Genomic DNA, 26,256 nt, shown 5'->3' on the forward strand with positions numbered 1-26,256 from the left:
CTGCAGCAGGACCTTTTGCCTCTGCAAGAAGAAACCCACAGAGCTCCAGCTTGTCTCCCTGAAAGTAGATGGATGAGTCAGTTTACGTTAGGTGGTATAGAGTAGAAAAATCCATTTTGAGCATTTTTTTGGATGAAAAATCTACTATTTTGAGATCCACATTCCATCCGGTTCCTGTGTTTGTTTTTCATACTGTTTAGAATGTAGAGAGCACAAAGGGTGTGATCAGCACTGTGCAGAACCTCCAGCAGAGGTCAGCTAGTGTATGGTTTGCTTTTTGGCTTTGTGTCGTAAAAAATGACACAGATTGCTAAAAGTTATCTTCTTTTAAATGCACAATTAAGAAAGTTTTCAGTAAAATAAAGCACCATTATATCATGAAAATTCCTCATGCAGCAATTTAGCAATCATGTGTGTAGATGTGTGTATGCATACATATATGCATACATATTCTGATTAAAACACCTCTTATATGTGTTTATGTGTGTACATACTGTGAAAATTAATAAACAGAAACTTCATTTAAAATGGAATTTGGAGACCAGAAGGGGAGCTCTCCTGCTCTATGACAATAGTAGAGCCCAACAGAAAGAAGACAGACTTCCTCTTCTTGCAGCAGCTCAGCCAACGAAAGACGTCAAAACTCAGCCAATGAAAAGTCACTATACTTCGGACTCCCAGTCTCCTCCAATGGACTCTTTGTTTACAATAGCCCTCCCAACTTTCTCTTCCCCTCTATAAAACACCTTCTCCTTCCCTTGTTGCAAGGGTCTTGCATGTGGCTTACCGTGGTTCCTGACGCCAAACTGCAATTCTTTGCTGATCCAGAATAAACCTATTTCTGCTGGAGAAGTAACTGGCTGCCTATTTGTTTAATGTCAACAATACATATATATATCTCTCTCCACGTGTGTATATAAACACGTGTGTGTATACATTTATGTGTGTATATATATGTAGACATATGTATATCTTCATGTATGTTTATATGCACCTTCACATATACATCATATACATATACATATTTTAGCTTGCATGTCATATATTAGTCGGAATAGGGTAGGTTGTGCTGCACTAACAAAAACTCTTGAAATCTCAGTGGCTTAAGCCAATATAAACTTATTTCCTGCTCAAATTATATATGCTTGGCTGGTTGACGTGGGGCCCAACTCCACAGTCGCTCAGGAACCCAGGCCAAGGAGGACTCCACTATGCGGCAGCTGCACCTTCTAGAACAAAAGCCCCCTCAGTTGCCTGGCATAAGCAAACAGAGCCTGAGTAACTAAACATGAGAGCTCCACAGACTCAGCCACGCAGAACTTTCAGTCACAATTTAATGGCAGAACTAATCACAATGCTTCACTCAACTTCACGGAAACCAATAAACACATCTTCTAGGTGTACAGAAGGGGAGTAGAATAAGGTATTGGCGAAGAATTATATACGATGTCAACCACGTGGAAAAAACTACCTATTTGAAAGAAAAGAAGTGTTCCTCTGTCATAAGTCAGGGTAAAGTAACACAGGGGGCTGTAACAAACACTCTAAATTCCAGTGACTGGACACAATCAAAATTTACTGTTTGCTCATTTGACGGCATAATGCAATTGGGAGGAGGTCCCTGCTCCAGGAAGGCAGATGGGGACTTTAAGGTCTAATATTTTGTGACATATGATAAACACTGAAAAATGACAACAATAAAGAGGGAGTTCTATTTTACTTCTAGATTCAGAGTGTAAGATGGATAACACAGACAATTCGACTGCTTTGTGCCACAAGGTGTGGTCCCTTGACAAGTGCAGCAAGCAGTCCTCTTAAGGAGCTCGCTCAGACATTAATGCCCTTAGTGCTCTGAAGTGCTTTACAAACTGCTCTTTTCAGGGTAGAAAATAGCATTCTGATATGTAAACAGCTTTTTAAAGAATAACTTAGTCATCCTGGCTTATGTAAATAAGGCAAGACCTGTCATAAAAGGGTTTTTAGAGCAATTTTGTTAGAAAAATTTATCTCCTCAGCTTTCCTTCTTCCTTATTCTCTCTCTTCCTCACCTTATACCTACTTTTTAAGCCTTTCAGCCACCCCAGCACAGAAAGCTTGCTACTGACTGAAGTCGTGGGCACTTGATATTGTCTGTGTCCTTGATTTACATGGTCCAATTCCTGAGCATCAACAGCTTGAGGTTGGGGTAATTTGTCCTCCCTTTTCTTAAAAAAACCAACAAGAGAAAAGTAGTCTAGCTCAGTAGTTATACGATTTGTAAATAACTCTCACTTTCAAAATGATCCAAGATCCTTGAAACTTCAACCAGGATTCATTTGAAATGATGTGGGGTCATTTAAATATGCCACAGAACTCAGAAAAATATATACAAATCTCTTTCACAGCTACATTGTCCTCATACCAGTAATCTGGATTCCTATTTTTACTGCCTCTCCGCTTGGTTGAATTTAGTTGCTGTGCCAATGTTCAATGACTAAAATCACGTGAGAGCCGGCCCTTGCTTGGCTCCCTTCTCAGTGCTGTGCACTCACATCCCTGTGGCTAATTGCAGGGTAGAAACCAGGGTAGCTGAACAGGAACAGACCCTGGGGACTCCATTTTAGAGCCTTTTTATACAAATGACCTGTGTCTAGGCAGAAGAAAAGACGGCTAGAAACAATAATCCTCTAATTGAAGTAAAATGGGAATTATAACTAATATAATCTCAAACAAAGGCAATGACAAAATGGAATAAAATTTATCCATAAATACAGGGCACCAAATGAAACACCTGGCCAATTCAATTATTTGGTATCATGTGACCTGAGGCCCTAATATGTTAGATGAACCTAATAAGACAGATACAGCATAATGGTAAAGATCATATATTCTTTTTTTCTCCTATATTCTCCAACATCAACTAATTGTGGATTAAGAACACATTATTTGACTTCTCTGAACCCACTTACATCCTTTGAAAAATTACTGGGGGTTGGATTAGTTGTCCTCAGAGTTACTTTTAGCACTAACCATTTGACACATTTCTCATTCTGTGATACTTATGTCATCAGAGCCTTGGGAGCAAACAGCTTTTCATCTTTTCCAGTTGATATAGAACCTCTGCTTGGGCCACCCATCTTTGCTCATCATGCTTTAACAGCATACCACTGGGTTTATGGTCTTACATTTGGATTTCTCCTTCTTGACCTCTGGATGCTCTTCTGTAGTATTTTCAGCTGAATAGTCTTCCTTGACAGATTCTGGGTCAGCTTGCTGATTCCTTGTCTATGTTCCCAGTTGCCGTCTCATATAAAGAGGTTAAAATGAATCATGAATAGGTTGGCGGTCTTGTCTGCCACCTGGGAGCTCAAATTCTAAAGTGAGACATTTGAGTTTTGAGCACTTAAGACTGTTGTACACATTAAAACATATTTTTGAGGGCATAAGTTATTTGCCGGAATGCTTGATTTAATCCTCTGTCCTCACATTGTTTCAGAAAACTACTGCATTTTTCATTACCCTCTGTGTTCAAACAAGTGAATGGTGGTGTTAGCGATGAGGTAGAGTATAAACAGGCTCGGCACTTCCCTAGGGCATATTTCTTCAGTGCAGCCTGTGAAATCCTTAACTGTGTCAATGCTGAGAGACCAGACAAAGGCGCACTTAATCGATAAATGCACTGTTGCAAGGCAAGACCAGATACGAGTTTCACATAAAGCCTTTGCACAATGCTTGGTTGTTCACTCATCTCTGACACTTTGAGCACAGATGTTGAGAACAGCAGTTGTGTAAAATCAGATTAATATATCGTGAAGTTTCCATTATAAAGAGATGTCAGGGGAAAGGCCACCATTTGAACTGCTAGAAATAGACGGAGAGGAAGATCAGGTGATGATGGAACATATCTGAATTCCAGCTCTCTCGAAGGAAATTTACTGTGATTTCTGTAAACTTTTTTCCTTGTATTTGTAACATACGCTCCTCTTTGTCTCATGTCTCATGATTTATATTCCTCCAAATAACTATAAAGTCATTCTTCATTTTGGATTTGACTCTATGGAAATTCTCTGAGCATGATGTCATCTCAAGTGTTAAGAGGATGTTGGACTTTCTTAAGATTGTACTAGAGGATGCCCTCTTAATACTATGTAGAGAAGAAAATTCTAAGAACAAAGAGTGGATTCTCAGAAGGGGCTCAAACACTTGTGTCTCTTCACTTGGGTGAGGTAGATAGGCTCACTCCATAAGAACACATGCCAATGTCCTGCTCAGCCAAGCTCAAAATGACATGGGTAGCAATGTAAGACTATTCTCTGATGAGGTGCAACTGAATTTCTCTAAATTGTTCTTGTATTACAAAAAATGATGAATATTATTTTAGTGTTAATTTAAATATCGACATTCAAATTTTAAATAGTCCAGTGAGTATAAATATTCATCATGGTTACATCAACATTCTTGGACCATAGTTAATATTCTCCACATTTTCATGACCTTCTGGATGCATATCAGTCAAATATAGAAAAACTCCTAAACCAGCATGCTTGGTTGTCAGGTTCAGAAGGAAGAGAATAATGATCATGGATTTTGCCTGTGCCTGGAAATTCCCAGCTCTCTTGGGAAGCTGCACTCTACTTGAAACAATTTTTTCATCCATTCTATTATACATTTCATGCTTCCTACCCTCCAGGTTCTGGAGGTTTGAAGGTAAAGAAAGCATGGTAATTCAGGGCACAGTCCATTCCAGAGTAAGTTCTTTAGTCTGATTTAGTCTGAAATGCCTGTGCGCATTCATTCAAAAATGTTTATTTTGCCTTAGCTACATACCAGGAACAGGTGCTTGGGATACATCAGTGAATTAAATAAAGACTTTAGCCTTTCTGTAGAATACCTTCCAGTGCAGGAAGGCAGAGAATAAACAATAGATGTAATAAAAAGCAAATTGTATAGTGTGCTAGGAAGTGATAATTGTGCTAAAAAAGGAAACGAGCATAGTAAGAGGCATTAACAGCACACTAAGGGGGGCAGCAAGGAAGGACACGTACAGGTGCAATTTTAAAAGGGCTTTTCAGGAGAAGCCACAATGAGAAGGAGACATTGGAGCATGGAGTTGAAGGAAGTAAGAGTCGGTCCATGTGCATAATTGGGAGAACATTCAGGAAGAGAGAACAGACAGATCCATTGCCCTCAGGCAGGAGAATGTCTGCTGTGTTTCAGCAACAGCAGGGATAGTTAGTGTGGATGGAGTGAATTGATCCCAGCGTGAATATATGAACATCTTCTAACACCCAGCCCAGTCTCTGTGGGTAGAAGGATTGGGTGCAGTTAGCCTACGATATGATGAAAAAGGAACCAATAAATTCTGTGAACCTAGTATTTGCCTAATACCTTCTGTTATCTTATTTCATCTTTACCTTAATCTGTTGAAGTTGTTATTATAATCACCAGTTTACAAATTGGAGTAATAGCACATAGACAGGTTATAAGACCAAGGCTACAAAGCTATTAAGTGATGGGGCTGAGATTTGATCCCTTCAAATCCTGAACTCTTTTGGCCACACCGCTCACCAGCATTCATTGCTTTGAGGTTCAATTTGTAAACAAAGCAGCTAAACATATCGAAGGATTACTAAAACTCAACTCCAGGGCCATCAAGTAGTGTCATATTGGCTAATAGGACCAGAAGTGACTGTGATTCCCACTTGTTTTCTCCCACTGGCCTATTTCCCAGCACTGCTTTCCTTGTTTACAAGAAGAGAAGCTGTTGAAGGTGACCTAGGTACGGATCACAGACATCAGCTATTGCAGACCGTTGTTTAAAACAACCCGCCAAAGACAGCCATGGGACCAGTCTCTGTGTGGCATTAATGTCCCCTTTAGGTCACATTCCTGAGCAGTCATCTGATAACACTTGCTTCCTTTTCCCAGTATGTAAGCTGGAGTATTCTGGAAGCAGTCAGCTGGGACACTCAACAACAAAACCCCTGCCTGCAGCCTCCTCTGATTCCAAGGGTTCGAATCTACCCATAATAATGTTGTATTTTGACCTCACATGCAGCTCTTAGCATGAAATGTGGATGTTTAAGCTATAAAATTTTGTTTCTGACCAGTCCTTCCTTCCCTGAGGACATAAGTTGTCTGTTTTCTGATAGACTCTTTTGTTACCTGTTTTTGACCTCTCTTATTACACTGAGTAAGAATCAAAAGTTTAAGATTATTTTTGTATGTATTTTTGTATGTATGGGTTGCTGCATACATGCACATGCATTGACTCAGTCATGCTCTAGCTTGCTTCAGATAAAGTATGTAAAATGTCTGTATTAAGTGTCATGCAGAAAGACTAAAGTTGAATCCACTGAATTGAGATTTGGAGAGGAAAGCAGTGGTAAGTATACTGATGGGAAAGAAGAGAGAGAATTAAAACCAGTTTTTTGGAGGGCATGGTATAGACAGGATCCTGTGCCTGCAGAGTTTACTCCTTAACTTGAGTTTGTGCTGCTATGGGAGGAGATGGAAAAGTCTATAACCTGGAAAAAACTAGGCCTCCTTGCGGTCAGTTTTAGCACACTGTTCCAAACACAAGAAACACAGATCCAACTCAGATTAGGCCTTTAAGAAAATGGAATCTTGACTTCTGCTTTCTACCGTGTGATAGACCAGAAACACTGAGCAGCCCTCTCAAAGCAGAACAACTAGATGGTGGCAAAAGTAATGCAAACATGCCTTCCAAAGGTATCCCTGGCTGAGATGAAAGTAAGAAAAATCTCCAATGGTAAAGGAGAAAGACGAAGGAGGACACAGGAGAAAGAAGAAAAGGAAGAGGTAAGAGGAAGAAGAAACTGAAACTGGAATAACGAAACCATGAGCAGTGACCAGTAAGCAATGGGTTGCCTGGGATGACCTGGCTGCTGAGGCTCCCATGGTGCTGGGGTGCAGACGCCCAGCATTGAGTCAGCTGCAAAGTGCGAAAGCAGACCCTGAGACTTTCATACTAGGTCAAGACGCTCATAGTGGGCTAAAGTGGTCACAGGTCATTAGCAAGCCTGCCTCGGCTTGGGAGGAAAGCATTCTCGTTTTAGCACCTCAAGCTTACCACCGATCAGGTTCCCCTTTGAAACTCCTGGGCATCTGAAAGGCACTGTTTAAAAACCCCTGCCTCCTAATGAGTCATGATTAGGTTTAATAGGAGGATCCACCCCACAGGGAGAAAATTAAAACCCATCTGCTGTAGTGACAGGGAAATACCTGAGCTATTAGGATCTTGCACGTAATTGTGGTCAAGACTGGATGTCCAAAATGATCAGGAAAGCTAAGTCAACAGAATCTTTGCTAAAATTCTGCCATGACATGTCATGTTGGTGTGCCAGTCCTTACATTAATAACAGCAACAAAAATAATACTATAATAATAGCAAATATTTAAGGAATGCTTACTTTGTGGCAGGCACTGTTCTAAGCACTTAATAGGAACAAATGCATTGAATTATCACAGCAAACTCTGAAAAACATGTTTTTTTTTTTTAAAGATTGGCACCTGAGCTAACAACTGTTGCCAATCTTTTTTTTTTTTTTTAATTTCTTTTTCTCCCCAAATCCCCCCAGTACATAGTTGTTTATTTTCGTTGTGGGTCCTTCTAGTTGTGGCATGTGGGATGCCACCTCAACATGGCCTGATGAATGGTGCTATGTCTGCGCCCAGGATCCGAACCGGCGAAACCCTGGGACGCCAAAGTGGAGCGTGTGAACTTAATCACTCCGCCACAGGACCGGCCACTGAAAAACATGTTATTATTGTCTTTATTTTATATAGATAAGAAAACTGCAGCCCAGGGAGGTTATGTCCTTGTCCCAGGTTGCACGGATGGTGAGCACTGAAACCTGGCAATATGCATGCTAACACCAGCACATAAGAGGAACTAGATAAATTTTACTGATTTCAATTTCTTTTCTTTTTGCTGACCTCTTGAGAGGTCTTGGCTGGGCTAGGAGAGAATAGAGACCACCTTATTTTCTTCTCAGCATCTTCTAGATCCCAGGACCTTCCGGAACCTGGGCTCTCCCCAATCTGCAGCCTCTTGCCTATGCTCTGTTTTGTGTCCTAGAGTTGCCTGCACTGTCACAGATCATATTCTTTCAAGGACCTTGGGGGAGGCGTGATGCTTTTTCACTGAGAGTCTAAAGGATATTCACAAGGATAAGTGATATGTGTGAAGCACCACAAATATAAAAACTAACACCTGTCCTGGTTCTAAGTAGTATGGTAATGTGAGAGACAAAAATGATATTTGCTATGAATTTCAATCATCTCTTTAATCCAGGTTTGTTTGTTTGTTTAAGAGAGAAATTATTGGAATATTTGATGATAAAAACAGAAGCTCTAAATTTTGTTAATTTTAGGAAAAAAGAATTCAGAACTTGAGTCACAAGTAAATCATTGCCTAACATATACCAAGCCTTAATACAAAGATTTATCAACTAGCTAGTTAAATAAATGATATGAAACTTGTAGCTGCTAAATTAATAGCAAGTAAGAATAGATTAAATTTACATGGAAATAAAGCTTTTGGAAAAGGTTATGAAGCAAGAAGCTTACCTGTCCCTTCTTATATTGGCCACTTGTGAAAATGTTTTCACTTATTTAGTAAACCAAACAGTGAGAATTTGTAGCAAGAAGTACAACCTAAAGTTAATATAGTATTACATTTATCATTAACACAAACAAAGACTTTGGACAACTGAAGCACCAAACCACCAAGATAATTAATTTCTTTTGAGTGTGATATAGACTGAACAGAATGGAAAGTATAATGATTTTTTTTCAAGTAAAATTATCAGCCTTTTGCATTGTGCACTGCACGAAACACTAGTTTAAGGGTACCTATTTCTGAGCCCAAATGAGTCTAATGATTTCCCAAGCAAACGCCCCTGCGGTACAAGGGTAAGCCAATGAAGGTAGAGTTTATGAACCTTCCTCCAAGATAATTTGCTTTATTAAAATAACCGAGAGGCCTGGAACTCTGAAGAAAGTCAGTCATTTTTCAAATAAAATCACTCATATTTTTGAACAATCTTAAACACTACATGCTACTGCGTTTCTGTCTGTCTGACTCATCATTCAGAATGTAAATATTATTTTTAGATTATAATTCTGCTTTAGATAAAAAAAGTATATTGGATACAAACTTGGACTGGCTATGTTATCCCTGGCCAGTTATTTCTTCCACGTTTATTATTGTAATTACCACACCCCTACACACACTATTCTTTGTCTAATGCATTTTCCTGTAAAAAAAATTATTCTAGATTGTGAAATACATACTTATACTTGGATGTTGTCATCCTCTTTGGTCTATTATTATCAAACATTAAAACATTACTTCTATTTCAAGAACTTCAGTAAGAAGAGAACAAAATTGGGGGCTTTGCTCATGAAACCGAACAGATGCCTATGTTTAAAAACAAAATAAAAAGTAATGGAAAGTTTAAATTGGAATCCAAATAAATAACTCTAAGCATTTACATCTGCCTTTATTTCTCGTCTATACTTAGAAAAAAGAGGAAGATAGAAAAGCAAAAGAAAACCTCTAGCTTATACATTTTAATTTAAGAAGTTGCAATAACTAGGTGTCAATATTTAAAACAGCATTGCTTCCAACTCACAAACTTATAGAATCTTCCAGAGAAATTTATGCATTAACACCAATTTTGTGTACGGAGGCAGTGCGGCAATATGATCTGGTATGTCCTAGAAACTTTTCATTTTTTCTAAACTCATTATGACATCTACTAATCTCAATATATTAACATCTTCATCTCAACGGTTTCATTTTGCAGTAACTTCAAATTCTTATCTCAGTGCATAGTCTATGTTGATAAAATAATTAGAATTTCTTTTTCCTATCATCCATATCAGCACCCATTGCACCCATAAATTTTGTTCACTGCCCTCACCAGACTTGCAAAATCCTGACAAAGACATGGAATAGGGAAGGTCCAAAAAGAGGTAACAGACGTGCTGGGAAAAGGAAAACATCAGTTGAACTGAAACTCATATACGGAATGTGATTGTATCTGACAAACCGGTAGCCCACAAAAGCAGAACACTTCTGCTCTTAAAATATATTTGCAATGAGTGTCAATACTTTGAAAGAAAAGATGTTCCATCAAGAAATTTGAGTGTTGGTCATGGGGATGAGGGGTAGTTAGAGACCAAGATTCGGGAAAGTGAAAAGGTCAGTATGCTGCTTGTTTCCCAAGATGTTTCCATGGACAAAGTCTGAGCTGTAGGGAGAGAAAGGGTTATTGAGATAGAGAAAGGGAGAGGTAGAGAAAGGGGCAGAGGCAGAAGGAGAAAGAATGAGAAGGGGGGATTCACAGAGAGTTTATGAGAACTTATTGTATTCAATAGGCACCAAAAACAGAGCATTATTATTCAGAACATATTTTTAAAACCTTTGCAAATCATTAAGAAACTGACATAGAACCCAGGAGAAATTGTCAATTTTATAAACAAGCCAGACACAGAAGAAAACCAAATCATCAATAAGACTTGGAAAGATTCTCAACTTCACATTTCAACCAGGAAAATGTAAAATAAACAATGAAATATCATTTCACACCTATAGGGTTGTAAAAAATTAAAACATCACAAACATTCCTGTAACTACACTGGGGAAACTCTCATTCGTGCGGGCGTAACAAGATGCACAAGCCCTTTGATCTAGTACTTTGACTCCTACGTATTTATCTTAGAGAAACTCATAAATGTGTGCACAAGCAAACATGTACACAAGTGATTTTTTTTTTTTTGCAGTGATGCTTGTCATGACAAAATGAAATAATTTTCCTTTGGCAGGGGACTGACAAATTATGTTTTCTTCAAACCATGGAATACTTTACAGCAGTTAAAATTAATGATCTACAGCTTCATGTTTCAATATGGATAATTCTCAAGAAATACAATTTTGAGTAAAGAAAACCAAGTAGAAAATCACACATGTAACAGGAAAACATATATGTAAATATTCTCCACTCTCAAAACAATAGGATACAGATTTAATGGATGCATATACATGTAGTAAAAATACAAAAGCACGCCTGGAAACAGGAGATACCAACTTCTGGATAGGGATTACCTTAGGGGAACATGGGGGAGAAAGTGAAAGGGAACAGGTTGGGAGGTGGGATGTTTCTGTGATGTTTTCTTTCTTTAACAGAAAGAAAGTTGAGGAACTTCCAGTGATGTGATCTTGGAGCAAGGTAGGTTTTTAATTTCCCAAAAATTCCTCCTGAAAAATAAACAAACCAATTAGGATGGCAAGTGAGAAATCCATTTGCAACGTCTAAATAAAACTGGAAAGCAAGACATTTCTACATACTTCAGATCATGAACACAAATGATGTCACCTGCAGCAGTGGAACAAGAACATGATTGAAGCTGGTGGCAGGAATAATAAGAAATGGGGACAACCCATGTACCCCACAAACCCAGGGTTCAAAAACTTTGCCAACAAATATCCACTTCTAAGGCAGAAGGAAACATGGGGAGGGGGAAAGCATGGGAAGACATCTGAGAATGCCCAGTGACACTGGGAAAAGTCCCCAGAGGCTCCAATTTGCAAATGAATTTAAAAAACCTCATGCAAGCATGAAAAAAAAATCAAAGTTCTGAGTTAATTTCAATTTATACTTAAATGACCATACAATTAAGTCACCATTTAACTTACATTTACAAGTTAAATGACAGAACGAGGAAATAAACAGAGAAATCCAGACTGAGATATTCTATAGGACAACTAATCTAATTTCTACAAATCAACGGCGGGGGGAGAAGGCAGGAACTTCTTGAATCCAAAGGGACTTATGAGACATAACCAAATTAAAGTGCGGACGTTTTCAGATCCCGATTCAAACAGAGCAATAAACAGGTTTTTGAGACAATTCATGCATTTCATTTTTCTACTAGGTATGAGATGATACCAAAGAAACATTGCCAATTTTATTATAAGTGATAATGATATAGTGGTTTTGTAAGAAAGTGTCCATAATTTTTAGAGATTCATACTGAATCATGTGGGGATAAAATCATGCCTTTTGATATTTGCTGTAAAATGCATTAAGAAGGAAAAAGGGAAAAGGTGTTTAAAAAAATAAGTTAAGTTATACAAAGTTACAGTAATCAAAACAGTGTGGTAGTGGTATAAAAACAGCTATATAGATCAGCAGAATGGAATAGAGAGCCCAGAAAGAAACCCTTGTGCATATGATCAAGTGATCTTCAATCACACATTGGGGGAAAGAAGAGTCTCTTCAACAAATGGTGTTGGGAAAACACCACCTGCAAAGGAATGAACTTAGACTCCTACCTTACACCATATACCAAAAATTAACTCAAAATGGATTAAAGACCTAAATGTAAGATCTGAAACCATAAAACTACTAGAAGAAAACAGAGGAAAAAGGTTCATGATATTGGATTTGACAATGATTTCTTGGTATGACACCAAAAGCACAGGAGCAAAATAGATAAATAAGACTATATCAAATTTAAAAACTTCTGCATATCCAAGGAAATAGTCAACAGAGTGCAAGAAAACCTTCAGATGGGAGAAAATATTTGCAAATCATATATCTGATAAGGGGTTGTATCCAGAATACATAAAGGATTCCTACAACTCAACGATGACAAAAAAGCAACTCAATTAAAAAATGGGCAAAATAATTGAATGGACATTTCTCCAGAAAAGATATGCCAAGAGCCCAAAAGCATTTGAAAAATGCTCAGCGTTACTAATCCTTAGAGAAATGAAAATCAAAATTACAATGAAGTATCAACCTTACACCCATAATATGGCCACTATCACAAAAACGGAAAATAACAAGCATTGGTGAGAACATGAAAATATTGGAAGCCTTGGACATTATAGATGGGAATGTGAAACAGTACAACCACTATGGAAAACAGTATAGAGGGTCCTCAAAAAATTTAAAATATGATTACATATGATCCAGCAAATCCCACTTCTGCATATACTCCAAATGTTTGAAAGTAGAATCTCAGAGATATTTGCACACCCATGTTCATTGAAGCAGTATTCTCAATAGTCAAGCAGTGGAAGTAACTCAAATGTCCATCAACTACTAAATTTATAAAGAAAATGTGGTAAATACATACACTGGAATATTATTCTCTGTTAAAAAAGAAGAAAGTCTGTCACATGCTACAACGTGGATGAACCTTGAGGACAATATGTTAAGTGAAATAAGCCAGTCATAAAAAGATAAATACTGCATGGTTCCACTTATATAAGATATCCATAATAGCCAAATTCATAGAAACAGAAAGTTGAATTGTGGCTGCCAGGGACTGGGGGAAGGGGGGAAATGAGAAGTTGTTCAAAGGGCATAGAGTTTCAGTTTTGCAAGATGAAAAAGTTCTAGAGATCCATTGCATAATAGTATGAATATAGTTAACACTACTGAATTATGCACTTAAAAATGCTCAAGATGGTAAATTTTATGTTGTGTATTTTTACCACAATGAAAAAATGAATAAATAAGTAGGTTAAGTGAACGTGACAAAATTTGGGAAATAGTCTTTTCTTAAAAAATAGATCTTTTTGTGTGTGTATGAGGAAGATTGGCCCTAAGCCAGCATCCATCTTCCTCTTTTTTTTTCTCCCCAAAGCCCCAACACATAGCTGTATATCATAGTTACAAGTGATTCTAGTTCTTCTATGTGGGACACCACCACAGCATGGCTTGATGAGCCATGTGTAGGTCCACACTCAAGATCCAAACCACTTGGCCACACGGCTTGCCCCTGGGAATAGTTTTATCTTGGTTATTGGAATATCTTGTACGAGTCTCTTTAATTTTGCATCTATATCAAAATTTTCACATTTTCTTTAAAGAGAAATTGGAAATAAATATGGCAGAGTATTAACATTTGTTCATTCAGGGCTGGGAGTAATTGCATATTTTTGCATGTTTGAAGTATTTTATAATTGAGAAAAAGTAACAGCTATATGTTATATAGTAACAGCTATAAAAGTAACTGGCAATATTGAACCTTAAAGTTGCCCAATTTGAGACTATGTGTCCCAGTTCCAAGTTAGCATAGGAAAGGGAATCCCATCAATCATGACCAGTGGAGAAGATCGCATAGTTCAAACACGGCTGCATGGGGAAGATGGGGTCAGTTCCCAGAGGAATCATCTGGACTTTGTAGAAACTCTGAAAATGTTTACTGCAGATTGGAAGGGGTGGAAGGATTTTCACTGTAGATAAGAAAATCAGACGGAGATGAGTAATAAAGCCTGAATGTATTTGACTATCACAGTTTGATGCCACTTTCTTGTTGTGCCACTAATAGATTCTGAGACACTTACGCTAGTTCTTTTTCACTTCTCTAAAGGAGAAAAAAATGCTTGCAGGTATCTGCTACTATCCCCTGATAGCTGAAGATAATAACTAATTTTTTTCTTTAGGAAAAGCTAAAAAAATTGTGGGTTATAGTCATGACCCACCCAAGATGATTCAAGAGCTTTTACTCAGTGTTATTTTTGAAGACATAAAAAAGAAGAAATTGATAATAAAATTAACATCAAAGCAGAATTGCATTCCCCAAATTGAATAGCTCATTAGTGACTATCAAAGAAAACCACAACCAATTACTGAGGAAATCTGATCTATGATTTTACACCAACACTTTATTGTGTGTTTTTTATGTTTTCTCACATTTAGAAGTTTCTGAATATGACCTATTAAAGATTTTTTTCACGTTTATTTTTTATTGTTTATTTTGAAATAATTATAGACTTACAGGAAGTTACAATAACGGAAAATTTCTGGGTACCCTACACCCACTTTCTCCCAGTGGTTGCATCTTGTATAAAATAGTACAAAGTCGGAACCAAGAAATTGATATTGGTACAATGTTCTGAATAGTTCAATGTCATCTTATCATATGTGCGGATTCCTGTAACCACTGCTGCAATCAAGATACAGAATTCTTCCATCACCCCAAAGATCTACTGGTGTCCAAATCAAATGTAGAAAGCTTGCCACCTCTTCTCTTTACTTTCCTTCATTTATCATATAATTGCCTTAAATACTTTCTCTACTTAACATTAAGATCCACATCAGAGAATATTGTCCTTTTTGCTTCAACTCTTAAGCATAATTTAGAAAGAGGAGAAGGAACGTTTTTGTATTTACCCATAGTTATTCTTTCTTCCTTCTTAATGTCCTTTGTTTCCTTCTTTAATCCTTTCTTATTCAAGGACTTCCTTTAAGCCATTATTTTAGTCTAGGTTCTGCTGTTGACAAAGTCTCTGTTTTCATTCATGTGAAAATGTCATTTTCCTCTACATTCCTGAAGATTAAGATATAGAATTTATTTCTGGAGGGCAGATACAGAATTTGGAGTTCCTCGTTCTTTTCTTCCAGTACTTGAAAAGTGTGCCATTTCTTTCTGACCTCTGGGATTTCTGATGAGAAATCCATTGTTATTCAAATTGGTTTTTCCTCTGATAGGTAAATTCTCCTTCTTTCTTGCTGCTTTCAAGATTTTTCCTTTGTTTTTAGTTTTCTAAAGTTTTATTTTGATGAGTATTGGCATGGATTTGTTTGGGTTTATCTTGTTTGGAGTTCATTCAGTTTCTTGAATCTGTTGGTTTATGACTTTTTTTAACTATTAGTTTTATGCCAGATTTGAGTAATTTCTTTGAATATTTTTCAACTCCACCCTCTTTCTCCTCCCCATTTGGGGCTCCTATGACACAAATGTTTTGTTATAGTCCCACAGACCTCTGAGATTTGGTTTATTTTTTCAGTCTATTTTCTCTCTGCTGTTTAGATTAGCTAATTTCTAATGTTCTATCTTCAAGTTCACTGATTTGTTTTTCTCTGTCCTCTCCATTCTGCTGTTGAAATATCCACTGAGCTTTTTATTTCAATTATTTTATTTTTCAGCTTTAAGATTTCCATTGGGCTCTTCTTTATATTTTCCATTTCCTAGGTGAGATTTTTCATTTGTTTCAAGCAAGTTCATAATTGCTTATTGAGACAGTTTACGATGGCTGCTTTAAAATCCTTGTCACATAATTCTAACATCTGTGTTGTATCGGTATCTGTTAAATGTCTTTTCTCATTTGAGACTTTTCTGGTTCTTAGTACATGTGTGATTTTTATTCTGGCCTGGACATCTTGTGTATTATGTGATGAGGCTCCGGATCTTATCTAAATCTTCTAACTGCCCTCCCCTAATACTGTGTCAATGTGGGAGGGTGGATACATCCTCACGACTGCCAGGAGTGGATACAGGTCCAGGTTCCTCACTTGGCCTCTGTTGATACCTCAGGGATGCCTCATTGCTGCTGAATGGAAGTGGGATTTTAGGCTCTCCACTAGGCCTTCACTAACGTTTCCCTGGTTGGGAGGGGAAGTGACTATGTTACTACTTCCCATGTAACCTTCACATGGCATTAACCTCCACAGACACCGCAAGAGGGAAACTGTTTTACGGTTGACTGGTAGAGAAAGTTCCCCAATTGGCATCCTCTTATTTCACCCCTGTGGAGATGAGGAGGATGCCTCATTACTGCCAGGTGGGGATGGAAGTCCAGGATCCCCAGGTGGCTTCCATTGACACTGTGGGGAGAGATTCATTACTGCTGGGTGAGAAGGAGAATCACATCTCCTCGCTTGGCTTCTCTGATAGCACACTGGCAGTGCCTTATTACAGCCTGGCAAGAGTAGAAGTCTAGGCTCCCTACTCAGCCTTTGTTGACAACGAGGGGGTTACAGCTGCATTTTGTTCCATGATATGTTTTTGCGGTAGGGCAGTTATTGTCTGAAAGTTTTTAGCTTGCTAAGCTGTCTCTTTCCTTGTCCTTTGTTAGAGAGAGCAAATTTTTATGAGGGCTCTTTTGGTCAGTTTCCAATGGCTTTTCCAGATTGCAGCTTCTCCAGCACCCAGTCCAGGATATATGAGTCAAAAAGAAAACCTAGGGAACTTGCCACCATGGTCTTTCTCAGATTCCAAGTTCTGTAGCTGGTCTGCCTTCTTCTCCCTACTTTTCACAGTCCTCTTGCGTTTGCCTTATATATCACATCCAGGACTTTTTCCTGTACCTAATAGAAGGAATAGAGAGAAGTGCATCTGCTCCATCTTGATCTGGAAACAGACACCTAATGAGATTTCAGAATTTTATGAAGTTTAACTTCATTCAGGCATTTTCTATTTTGTTAAGCATTAAGCAACTTTTATTAAACATTTCTTTATCATTTAATTGTAGACAATGGAGACGTGAATTTCAGTGGAGGAACCACCTCACCGCAACTCTAACAACTAAAGTAATAAATTCAGCATGTAGTGGATAAGGTCAGCCAACTGTGAAATCATCTTCAAAGATCAACATGATTTCCTTTGGAAATCAATACCAATAGGGCTTGACTGCAGCCTAGATATGTATTCACATATCTAAAGGAAGAAATATGTGAAGTGATTATTAATGTGCAACCTTTAAAAGGGGAGATGTCCAAACACAAATTTAATACTTTTCATTTCAATACCATGAAGTGAGAAAATGCTCTGAATGCAGATTTTTTAATATTCTATCCTTAGACATTCTATCTTTTTTCTTTTTTTGATGAGGAAGATTGACCCTGAGCTAACATCTGCTGACAATCTTCCTCTTTTTGCTTGAGGAAGAGTGGCCCTGAGCTAACATCTGTGCCAATCTTCCTTAATTTTGTATGTGGGACGCTGCCACAGCATGGCTTGATGAGTGATGTGTAGGTCTATGCCCAGGGTCTGGACCAGTGAACCCCAGGCCATGATAGTGGAGCACATGAATTTAATCACTACACCACCGGCCTGACCCCTCGACATTCCATCTTTAGAGAAATGTATGCATCAGGCTAGCATAATTTGACTAACTCATTCCTTTTGTTCTGATTCCACAAAAAGAGGTAGCTTTGCCCTTATCTATTGGACTCCATGTCAACTTCTTATAGAGAGAGAATAAGCTCAGTAGAAGATTCAACTTTCTAATATCTGTGGCAACTCTGTTTCTCATGATAATTCTTTAAATTGGCCTTCTCATCGATATTTTATGAATTTTGATTAGTGTGAGCCAGTCTCTCATTTGCCTTTAAAGCTGAGGAGCAGATGGTGGAAAGAGGGACCCAGAGCAGCTTACTGCCTTCTTGTGAGACCCAGATGATCTCCTTAAGAAGTATCTCCAAATTCCTCAAATTATTCCAATTAAGTTATCTATATGCTTCAAAAACAGGTATTTAGAAACCACGCTACTTTAACATGACCACAAATACTAATATCTAATAGACATTTGACTATACTGAGCTAAGAACTATAAAGAAAAAAATATCCTCAAAGATTCATATCCAAAAGAGTTAAGGTTTCCTGAAGGTAATCTGACAATCTGATAATAGTCATTCTTCCATTCAACAAATATTTATAGAATGCCATGCACCGTTCCAGGTGCTTAGAATAGATCGGGAAAGGCAGCAGACAAGACTCCTGTCCTGTGGAACTTGCATTCTAGAGAGTGGAGAAAAGACAGAAACAAGATGCCTAAGTGAGTCATACGAATGTGAGAAAGTTACATGTGCCATGGAAAAGAAAAAGTAAAGCAAGACGAAGGGGATCCAGAGCTCAGGGATGGGGGCAGGTTAATGGAAAATAGGATTATCCGACTGAGAAGGTGAGACTTGTGCAGATTTAAATGAGCTGAAGGGTCTCTGCACGTAACAAGAACTCTGAGGACAGAGCATCAAGAGGGAGAGTTGGAGAAGATGATGTCGGGGTAACGAGGGTCCAGATGAGGAGGTGGAGACTTTTGGGCCAATTTTAGAACTTTAGCTCTTATACTGACTAATACAAGAAGTCATTGAAGATATTCTTTAATGTAACCTTTTATTTTGATAGAATTTCAAACTTACAGCAAAGTAAGTACAAGGAATACCTGTACTCACATTAACCAGTTGTTTACATTTTCTCCCATTGCTTTTATCATTCTTTCTAAATGGTAGAGAGAAAGAGAGTGGGAGGGAGATTACAGATAGATAGATAGATGATAGATAAATAGATAGATAAATAGATAGATGCATGATTTTTTTTCTGAACTATTTGACAGTAAATTGAAAGTCATGATCCTTTACCACGAAATAGTTCTGTGAATGTTCTCTAAAAACAAGGGCATTCTCTTACATAACCACAATACTACTAACAAAATCAGGAAAGTTGACATTGATAAACACTGTTATCAAATCCATAGTCTATATTCAAATTTTGTCAAATTTCCCAATAATATCCTTTATAGCAATATTTTTCCCTCTGATCCAGTCCTGGAATAATTTTTTCTTTAAGAAGTCTACATTCCTTTTAGTGAGAAATGGTAAATAGAAATCAAGATCTAGGTATTAGGTGTGCTCTTTGCTAACACTGTGTCATACCTTTTAGACAATCTCAGCAACCAGATCTAGCATATGTACACATATGCACATATATGCCTATATCTGTAGACATTTCTATATTTGCAGAGCTGGATAGACAGACGTTAGATATCATTGATACTTTCCATTTCAGTCCAGTTCCAAAGTTCCTTCTTTCCATATTCCTAACTCCTACTTAAAATACTACTCCCATTACCTTCAATATATTTACTCATTTGTTTAAGCAAGTTTTAAAATTGCTAACTCATACCATTGCAAAACACAAACCTAATAACTAGAGTTCAATATTTGTTTAAAGTTTTTTAAAGGTGAAATTACATGCAATGAAATACGTAACTACTAAGTGTACAATCTGATGATTTTTGACAAATGTGTAAACTGTGTAACCTGCAACCCTCTAGTTCTGCTAAACAGGGAACAAAACCAGCCCGGGAAAAGAAGTCGAGGGCATATGCAAGGAGGTGATTGTAATGATTGACCAGAGAATTTTAGTGAGATGAAGAGGGGAGTAAGGACTTCAGGGGGAGGAACAATGAAAAGATGATATGGAATCAATGGACTTGAGATTCAAGTGGGGCAGAAGGTTAACATGGGGCATTTTCTTACACACTGTCATATCTCTGTGACAACATGGTGACCGACACTGTAGATGTTTACTGTCAAAATATGAAAATATATTGAGAATTTATTTGATTTGGAACAATCCTAAAAGTTTGTTTTCCCTGGGAACAGCTTTCTTTGTTGAGGCCACTTACAGAATAGTGTATGCATTTATAAATTGCTTCTTACATCTGCCAGCCTTAATATGAATGTGTGAAATAAAAGAGTAAGCACAAAACTTGTTTTATGGCTGTTATTATTTAGTTTAGATGGCAATTCAGCAACTCTTCTAGAAGGAAGCCTTACAGCTTCACAATTTTAATGAACAAATGCATCACCTTCTAATGGGAGACTTTGGGTCCTGAATCTCAACTGACACATTATAGGGTCCTTTTCTGTATTCTGAAGCAATGTTAATAAGTTACAAAAATCACTGCAAGAGTGTAAAGTGAAATATAACTAGATTTTCTGCTGCCTTGCTTAAAAGTTGACAGCATTAGTTTTTTTTAATTCAAAAAGAAAAAAAGACGTGTCAAAATCTCTTTACGAAGCAAATAGATTCAATTCTAAAATTTTAGTATAGGTATTTTATTTTCAGACTTCACTAATAGAAAGTATTTGTTTTGCTGCAACTTTAATATAACCTAAGATATGTATATATTCACAGACTTTGTTTCATTTATGTAACTTATATCACTCATATGAAAAACCCTTCACAAATAATCCATGACGAGAACTGCTGTAAGTAGAAGTAAATGGTCCCTCACACCACGTATGTTCAGTCCAGATCTTACTGGAGATAATTTCAGCTGATGTATTCTGTTTATTGCTTTATTAAACAAAAGCTTATATTTTTACTACAAATATGGTTGCGTTAAAGATAGCCATCAAAAACAATGAAGGATGCAAGAATATTTGGTGTGATTTCTTAGCTGACTTTGAACTCTGTGACCCTAGAAAGTTCACTGAATCTCTTTATGGTTCGCATCTGAATCGGTAAAAGGAGGTGACAGGGGCAGTGACCTGCTAAGGTTAGAGATTTATACAAATTACAGCTTCTTTTTCCTTTTTTGGTGCAACGTGTTTTTGCTTATTTCGTTGCTTTTTAGTATTGCCTCCAGATTGTATATAGGAAAAGGGAAAAATGTGAGATAAATGCATAACTTTTAAACTTTATTTCTTAAATTTACTAGTAATAATAATTGAGATGTAAACTGAAAAGGTTTAAAATAATTATTTTTTTCTAAGACAAACTTTCTAAAGTTCAATTATACTCTAAAGCCTCTTCTCTGTGGGTGGTGTTCTTCTCTTATTACTAAAAACATCCAACACCGAAATTCAGCATGGAAAGCGGTGAGGTGGTGAAAGCCCCAGGGGCTGTGGATTTAGGAAGTCAAAGCACACAGGTGATTTTGGCAAGTTTATCTAATCTCTTTGAACCATAGATTTCTTATCTGTAAATTGGGGGCAACAAAATCCATCCTGAAAAGATTGTATTGAGAATTAGAACTAAAATGTAAAGTATTTAATATTACTGGTGCTAGAGAAGGAACATAAAGCATCCTTATCCCAATGCCCTGGAGTCAGGGGGCTGTGTCCAATCTCTGACTGTCTTGAGTAAATTTGGCCAACTTTTGCTTTTTCAACAGTAAAAGAGAAGTAATACCTGTTTAGTGATTCACACTGCTATTAGTAGAACAAAAAGTGATGAAATTATCTTTATTTATTGCAAAATGCTATGGAAAGAGATGAAATTGTTTACTAAAGTTTCACTGAAGTTTTGACATTCATTTGTTTTTCATATTTGAATAGAGATGCTTACGCTGAAACTTTAATAAATTACTGGATGTCAGACATCCACAGATGAACAGTCTTTGGCTTTTTCTCCTTTGCTTTCTCAAGTGGCTGATAAGGATACGGCCAGAGTTGGCCTGCAGCAGAACTGAGATCTAGATGAAGGTCGTCTTTGCTGCTCCTCACTGTCCCTGGTCTGCCCCGTGATGCCCACTGTGTGACACACTCCTATTCTCATGCGGAATTTCCTCCTCTTGCTGATCGCTTCCGTAAATTATTTCTTAGAAAAAGCAAAAAAGAAATTAAATAATTAATTTTGAGCATTTTTAAAAAATGCATCACCATGCAAAGTAACATCCTAAACTTTTGTAGCATGATCATAAATATGGTCGCTTTTTGTTTTAAATAATGCAGGGATTAATCTATTTATTCCCATATTCCATTCAATACCTTTAAGGTGACTACTCTGCTATATTTTTATTAGCTTTCTCTTCTTCAATTTATTTGTCAATGGCTTTACTTGTGTCTTTAAAATTCATTTGACTATTTTCATCAATTTCATGAAGCTTTGCATCTGTTGCAAGATTTGCAATAGTACTTGGCACTGTACAAGTACAATTTGCATTATATTTGCATTATATTATCAGATGTTTACAATATCTGGCAATCAGCAAGAAATAGATAAAACACTTTACACAGTGAGAGAAAATAAAGGCTGGTGATTAATTCATCAGTGAACTTGCTTGTGTTATGAAGACCTTTGCAGCCCTATGTACCCACAACTGCAGGGACTTAGAAGAAATACAGAAGATTCCCTATAACCGTATGAAACAAGCACTATTATTATTATTCTCACTTCACACAGGAGGAAACTGAGGCTTTGGCACGTTGAAGTTGCCAAGGTTATAACGTTAGTTTTATAAGTGGCAGAGTCAGGGATGAAACCTATATCTGTTTGACTTTCCAACCTCTAAAGACATCACTGTAAACAATAAAGAATTTTCATTTGATTATGTGTTTTTAAGGAAAAGCAAAGCAAAGAAACAGGAAACAAGTCAAGATCAATAAAAACTGTTACTTAAATACACAATTGTGTATTTGAGACCATTAATTTTTCATGAATTCGGGAAAGGATATTGGGTCATAGAATTAGCAAAGACAGAGAATTTAGAGATCATTTAGCAATGTCCTCATTTTCTAGATGAGGAAACTGAAGCCAAGACAGGTAAATGGATTGTGCCAAATCGCATGATCTCTTAGCGACAGAGATGGATCTTAAAACTACAACCTCTTGCTTTTTCCAAGATAAACTTGAAACTATTTATATATTTTAATTTTTAGATTAGAACTTTTAAATAATGTGCATCATGAAGTTAGCCAAAACTGGAGAAGATGACCTTGATACTACAGTGAAACAGAAGAGGTGGAGGAAAAAAATAGAATGATTCAGCCATTAAACCTATCTAGAAAGAGGTTTTAATTTGTATCGGGCCCTGCTGGGTCCTGTGGATGCAGATCCAATGAGTAGCTCATGGTCTATTAGGGAACAAAAATGCAGCCACCAATAAGGATAATATAATGTAATAAGTGCAATTTGAAAGGCAAATCACAAAATGCTGTGAGCACTGAGTAGGGAGGAATTAATTTAGCCCGAGAGATTTCCATTTATCCTGTTGTAGTGCTTCATAGAAGAGATGATATTTGAGTTTAACAGGCACTGAGGAGCTGGGGGCTATTCTAATCAGAAAGAACATCAAAGGCATAAGGTATCATAAAGCACAGGGTGTTAAGGGAATAGCAAGAAATTCAATGAGGCTCTAAATATTTATGCCAGAGACTCAGAGATGGATTTTGAAGAGTTCTTGGCTTGTGAAAACTGCAGAATCATTCTGTTCAGAAAAGTCTTGCTCATTTCCAATTTTGCTTGAGTCAAAAATCCTTCAGAATACATTTTTATTTTCTGGTATCAGCATCAGCCTCCTCACCACTGACACAATTTAATAATTCACAAGCTGTAAGTGTTGACCATCTGTGACTAACCACAAACTCTCATCACTTTGGCTATATTTTGCCTAAACATTTTGAATAAATGTCTACACTCTGCTAGACCATTTGCTTTTCAATTATGAATAGAATTCAACAAGATGGTAACTAACTCAAATAGCTCTGACTAAATGTGAACTAATACAATGAGAATCTTTACCGTTCCATAAGAGGAAATCCTTCCCCTTCTGGTATCTGCTGTTTGCTGTATGTTCTTCCCTCAGAATATTTATCACTCATAAAGCTTATTTTGTTTTTTCATACACAAGTGAAAACATTCTCATTCCTTAACATTTTTTATCCCCCTTTGGAATTCTTTGGCTAAGTTCAAGTTTGCATGAGTTTGGAGGGCATCTGGATCATAACAGCCCACACGTCTGCTTTTTTCCTTCCTCCCAGCCATTGAATTGATTGGTTTTTGATGGGAGGGATGACATCTTACCCACCTAGTATCTCCAGTATCTGGCACTTAGTAGGTGTTTAATTAATGAGAAATAGATGAATGAGAATAAGTAAATGAAACTAGTAAAAGCCCCAGTGATCTGAGGATCTAGATATTAGCCGTGATGAGTCTAGTAAAAAGCAAAATTTAGTTGTCTAAGAAAAGAGACTATATGAAATTTTGGGATTTTAAAGAACCAAAAATAGCTCCCTCCTTTTTACCTTCTCCTGAGTTTGTGAAGTATGACACATAACACAGATGGAGATTTTTTCTTAAAAAGTAAGTTACATTACTGATAAGCTCGTTGGAGATCATGACTTAAACCTACAGTCAAAATAGTTTTTTGGTACTATTTCATCCCAGTCTTAGGTAGACTTACCTCCCAGTCATCAGCATAGCTGAGCACTATAGGGTTCTCCCATAGGAGAGTCCCCTTACCACTTGGCAGACAGAAAATCAGATGTTATTTGTTCATTCTGGAAATATTAACCATACACCTAGCACATACACATTATGTGCTAGGCAACAGGTATATAATACTGAATAACTCCTGTGCTCACACTAGTGGACTGAAGTGAATAGGTGATTTAGAGTGTCATGGCGAGCTACAGGGCACTAACGGAGGACTGAGGAGCCTGTCTTAGAAGCCTGGACTTAGAAGGCTCCAGGAACGTTTTCCATGAGATATCCAAGATGTGGCTTGAAGGAAGAGTAAGAACTCTCCAGTAAAAAGGAGAATGTTCCAGACAAAATGGAGTGTTTTAATGATTGGAGGGTAGGATATGAATGGAGGGAGAGAGGTGGGATGGAAGAAAGTTGGAAAGGAGAGAGTGAAAGTGAGGCAGAAAAGGTTAGCAGAGGACAGATCAGGAAGGGCTTTGCAAGCAATTTTGGGTTCTTGCTGTTGGACTCTCTCCTAAAGGGAATAGTAGTTAACTGGATGACTTCCCGCTGGAGAATGACATGATAGATTGGCCACTTCATGAAATGCACTAAGAAAGATAGCAAGAGAACCATTTAAAGAGGCTTGAACATCAGGAGAGGCAGGGAGGCTGGAGAGAGGTAGACAGATTTGAGAAGCATATAGGATGTAACATCAAGAGGAATTTGTGTCAGGTTAGTTGAAGAAGGAGGAGTCAAACCCGATGCCTGTGTTCTCTGACTTAAGTGGAGAGATGGCGTGCCATTCTCCAATCAAAGTAAGGTGAAGGGGTAGGGGGAGCTGATATAGGATGATGATAATGAATTGACTTTTGGATTGATGGGTTTGGGGTGTCTGGAGGTCATTGTCATAGTCATGTCCACTTGGCAGTAGGAGATACAGAAAAATGAAACATAGGAACGTAATCTGGGCTAAAGATAAAGAACATTAACAAGATGGTAAATTGACCCAGGTGTTGACATTGCAAAATCTAAAGTGGAAGAATATTGAAATACTGAAATGCGCTACTGAAAGTTAACCCAAGATATGAAATCGATTTTGAAAAACAGATAGTTTGAGAAGTGGTTATTACAAGAGATTCAAGTAGTCTCTTTGGGCCAATATAAAGCAAATCTATTTGCTAAGATACACTTATTACATAATATGAGCTACAGTTGCATCTGATTGCCATGGATTTCTTTGTTAATGGAGGTTTGGGCTTGTTATTTTTTGCTTTTTCACTCCATTACAGCTGGAACAAATACTCTCCCATGTACATCTTTGCCCGGTATGTGATCTGGAACAGCTCAATATGATTAGCAACTTCAGTTCAGAACATTACCAGGATCGAAACAGCAAAGTGTGACGTCTCCTACAAATTAAGATGCATTGCCAAGTATCCTCAGGGGGCTTTGGCTCTGTAATATTAGCTCCCCCAGTGATCACGTGCTTATGCAGAATTTTACCATCCTGTCTTCAGAGGATACAGATGCCCA

At 37.5% G+C, this 26,256-nt stretch overlaps 1 protein-coding gene across 4 annotated transcripts in view; it reads right to left on the reverse strand.

The window, feature by feature from the left end:
• Positions 1-7,562: 7,562 nt before the first annotated feature.
• PTGER3 (prostaglandin E receptor 3) overlaps positions 7,563-26,256 on the reverse strand; it is a 175,691-nt gene continuing 156,997 nt past the window's right edge. The window contains exon 3 of one of the 4 annotated variants that reach the window (XM_014867320.3): positions 7,563-11,266. In XM_014867320.3, the coding sequence (XP_014722806.1) occupies positions 11,246-11,266 (21 nt within the window). In that variant the 3' untranslated portion in view covers positions 7,563-11,245. Of the gene's footprint in view, positions 11,267-18,910; positions 22,135-26,256 lie in introns of those variants that run through there. The other 3 variants (XM_014867317.3, XM_014867316.3, XM_070486590.1) reach the window with 3 other exon arrangements.

This window comes from Equus asinus, chromosome 16, assembly GCF_041296235.1.
Source record: "Equus asinus isolate D_3611 breed Donkey chromosome 16, EquAss-T2T_v2, whole genome shotgun sequence".
Classification (NCBI taxonomy): domain Eukaryota; kingdom Metazoa; phylum Chordata; class Mammalia; order Perissodactyla; family Equidae; genus Equus; species Equus asinus.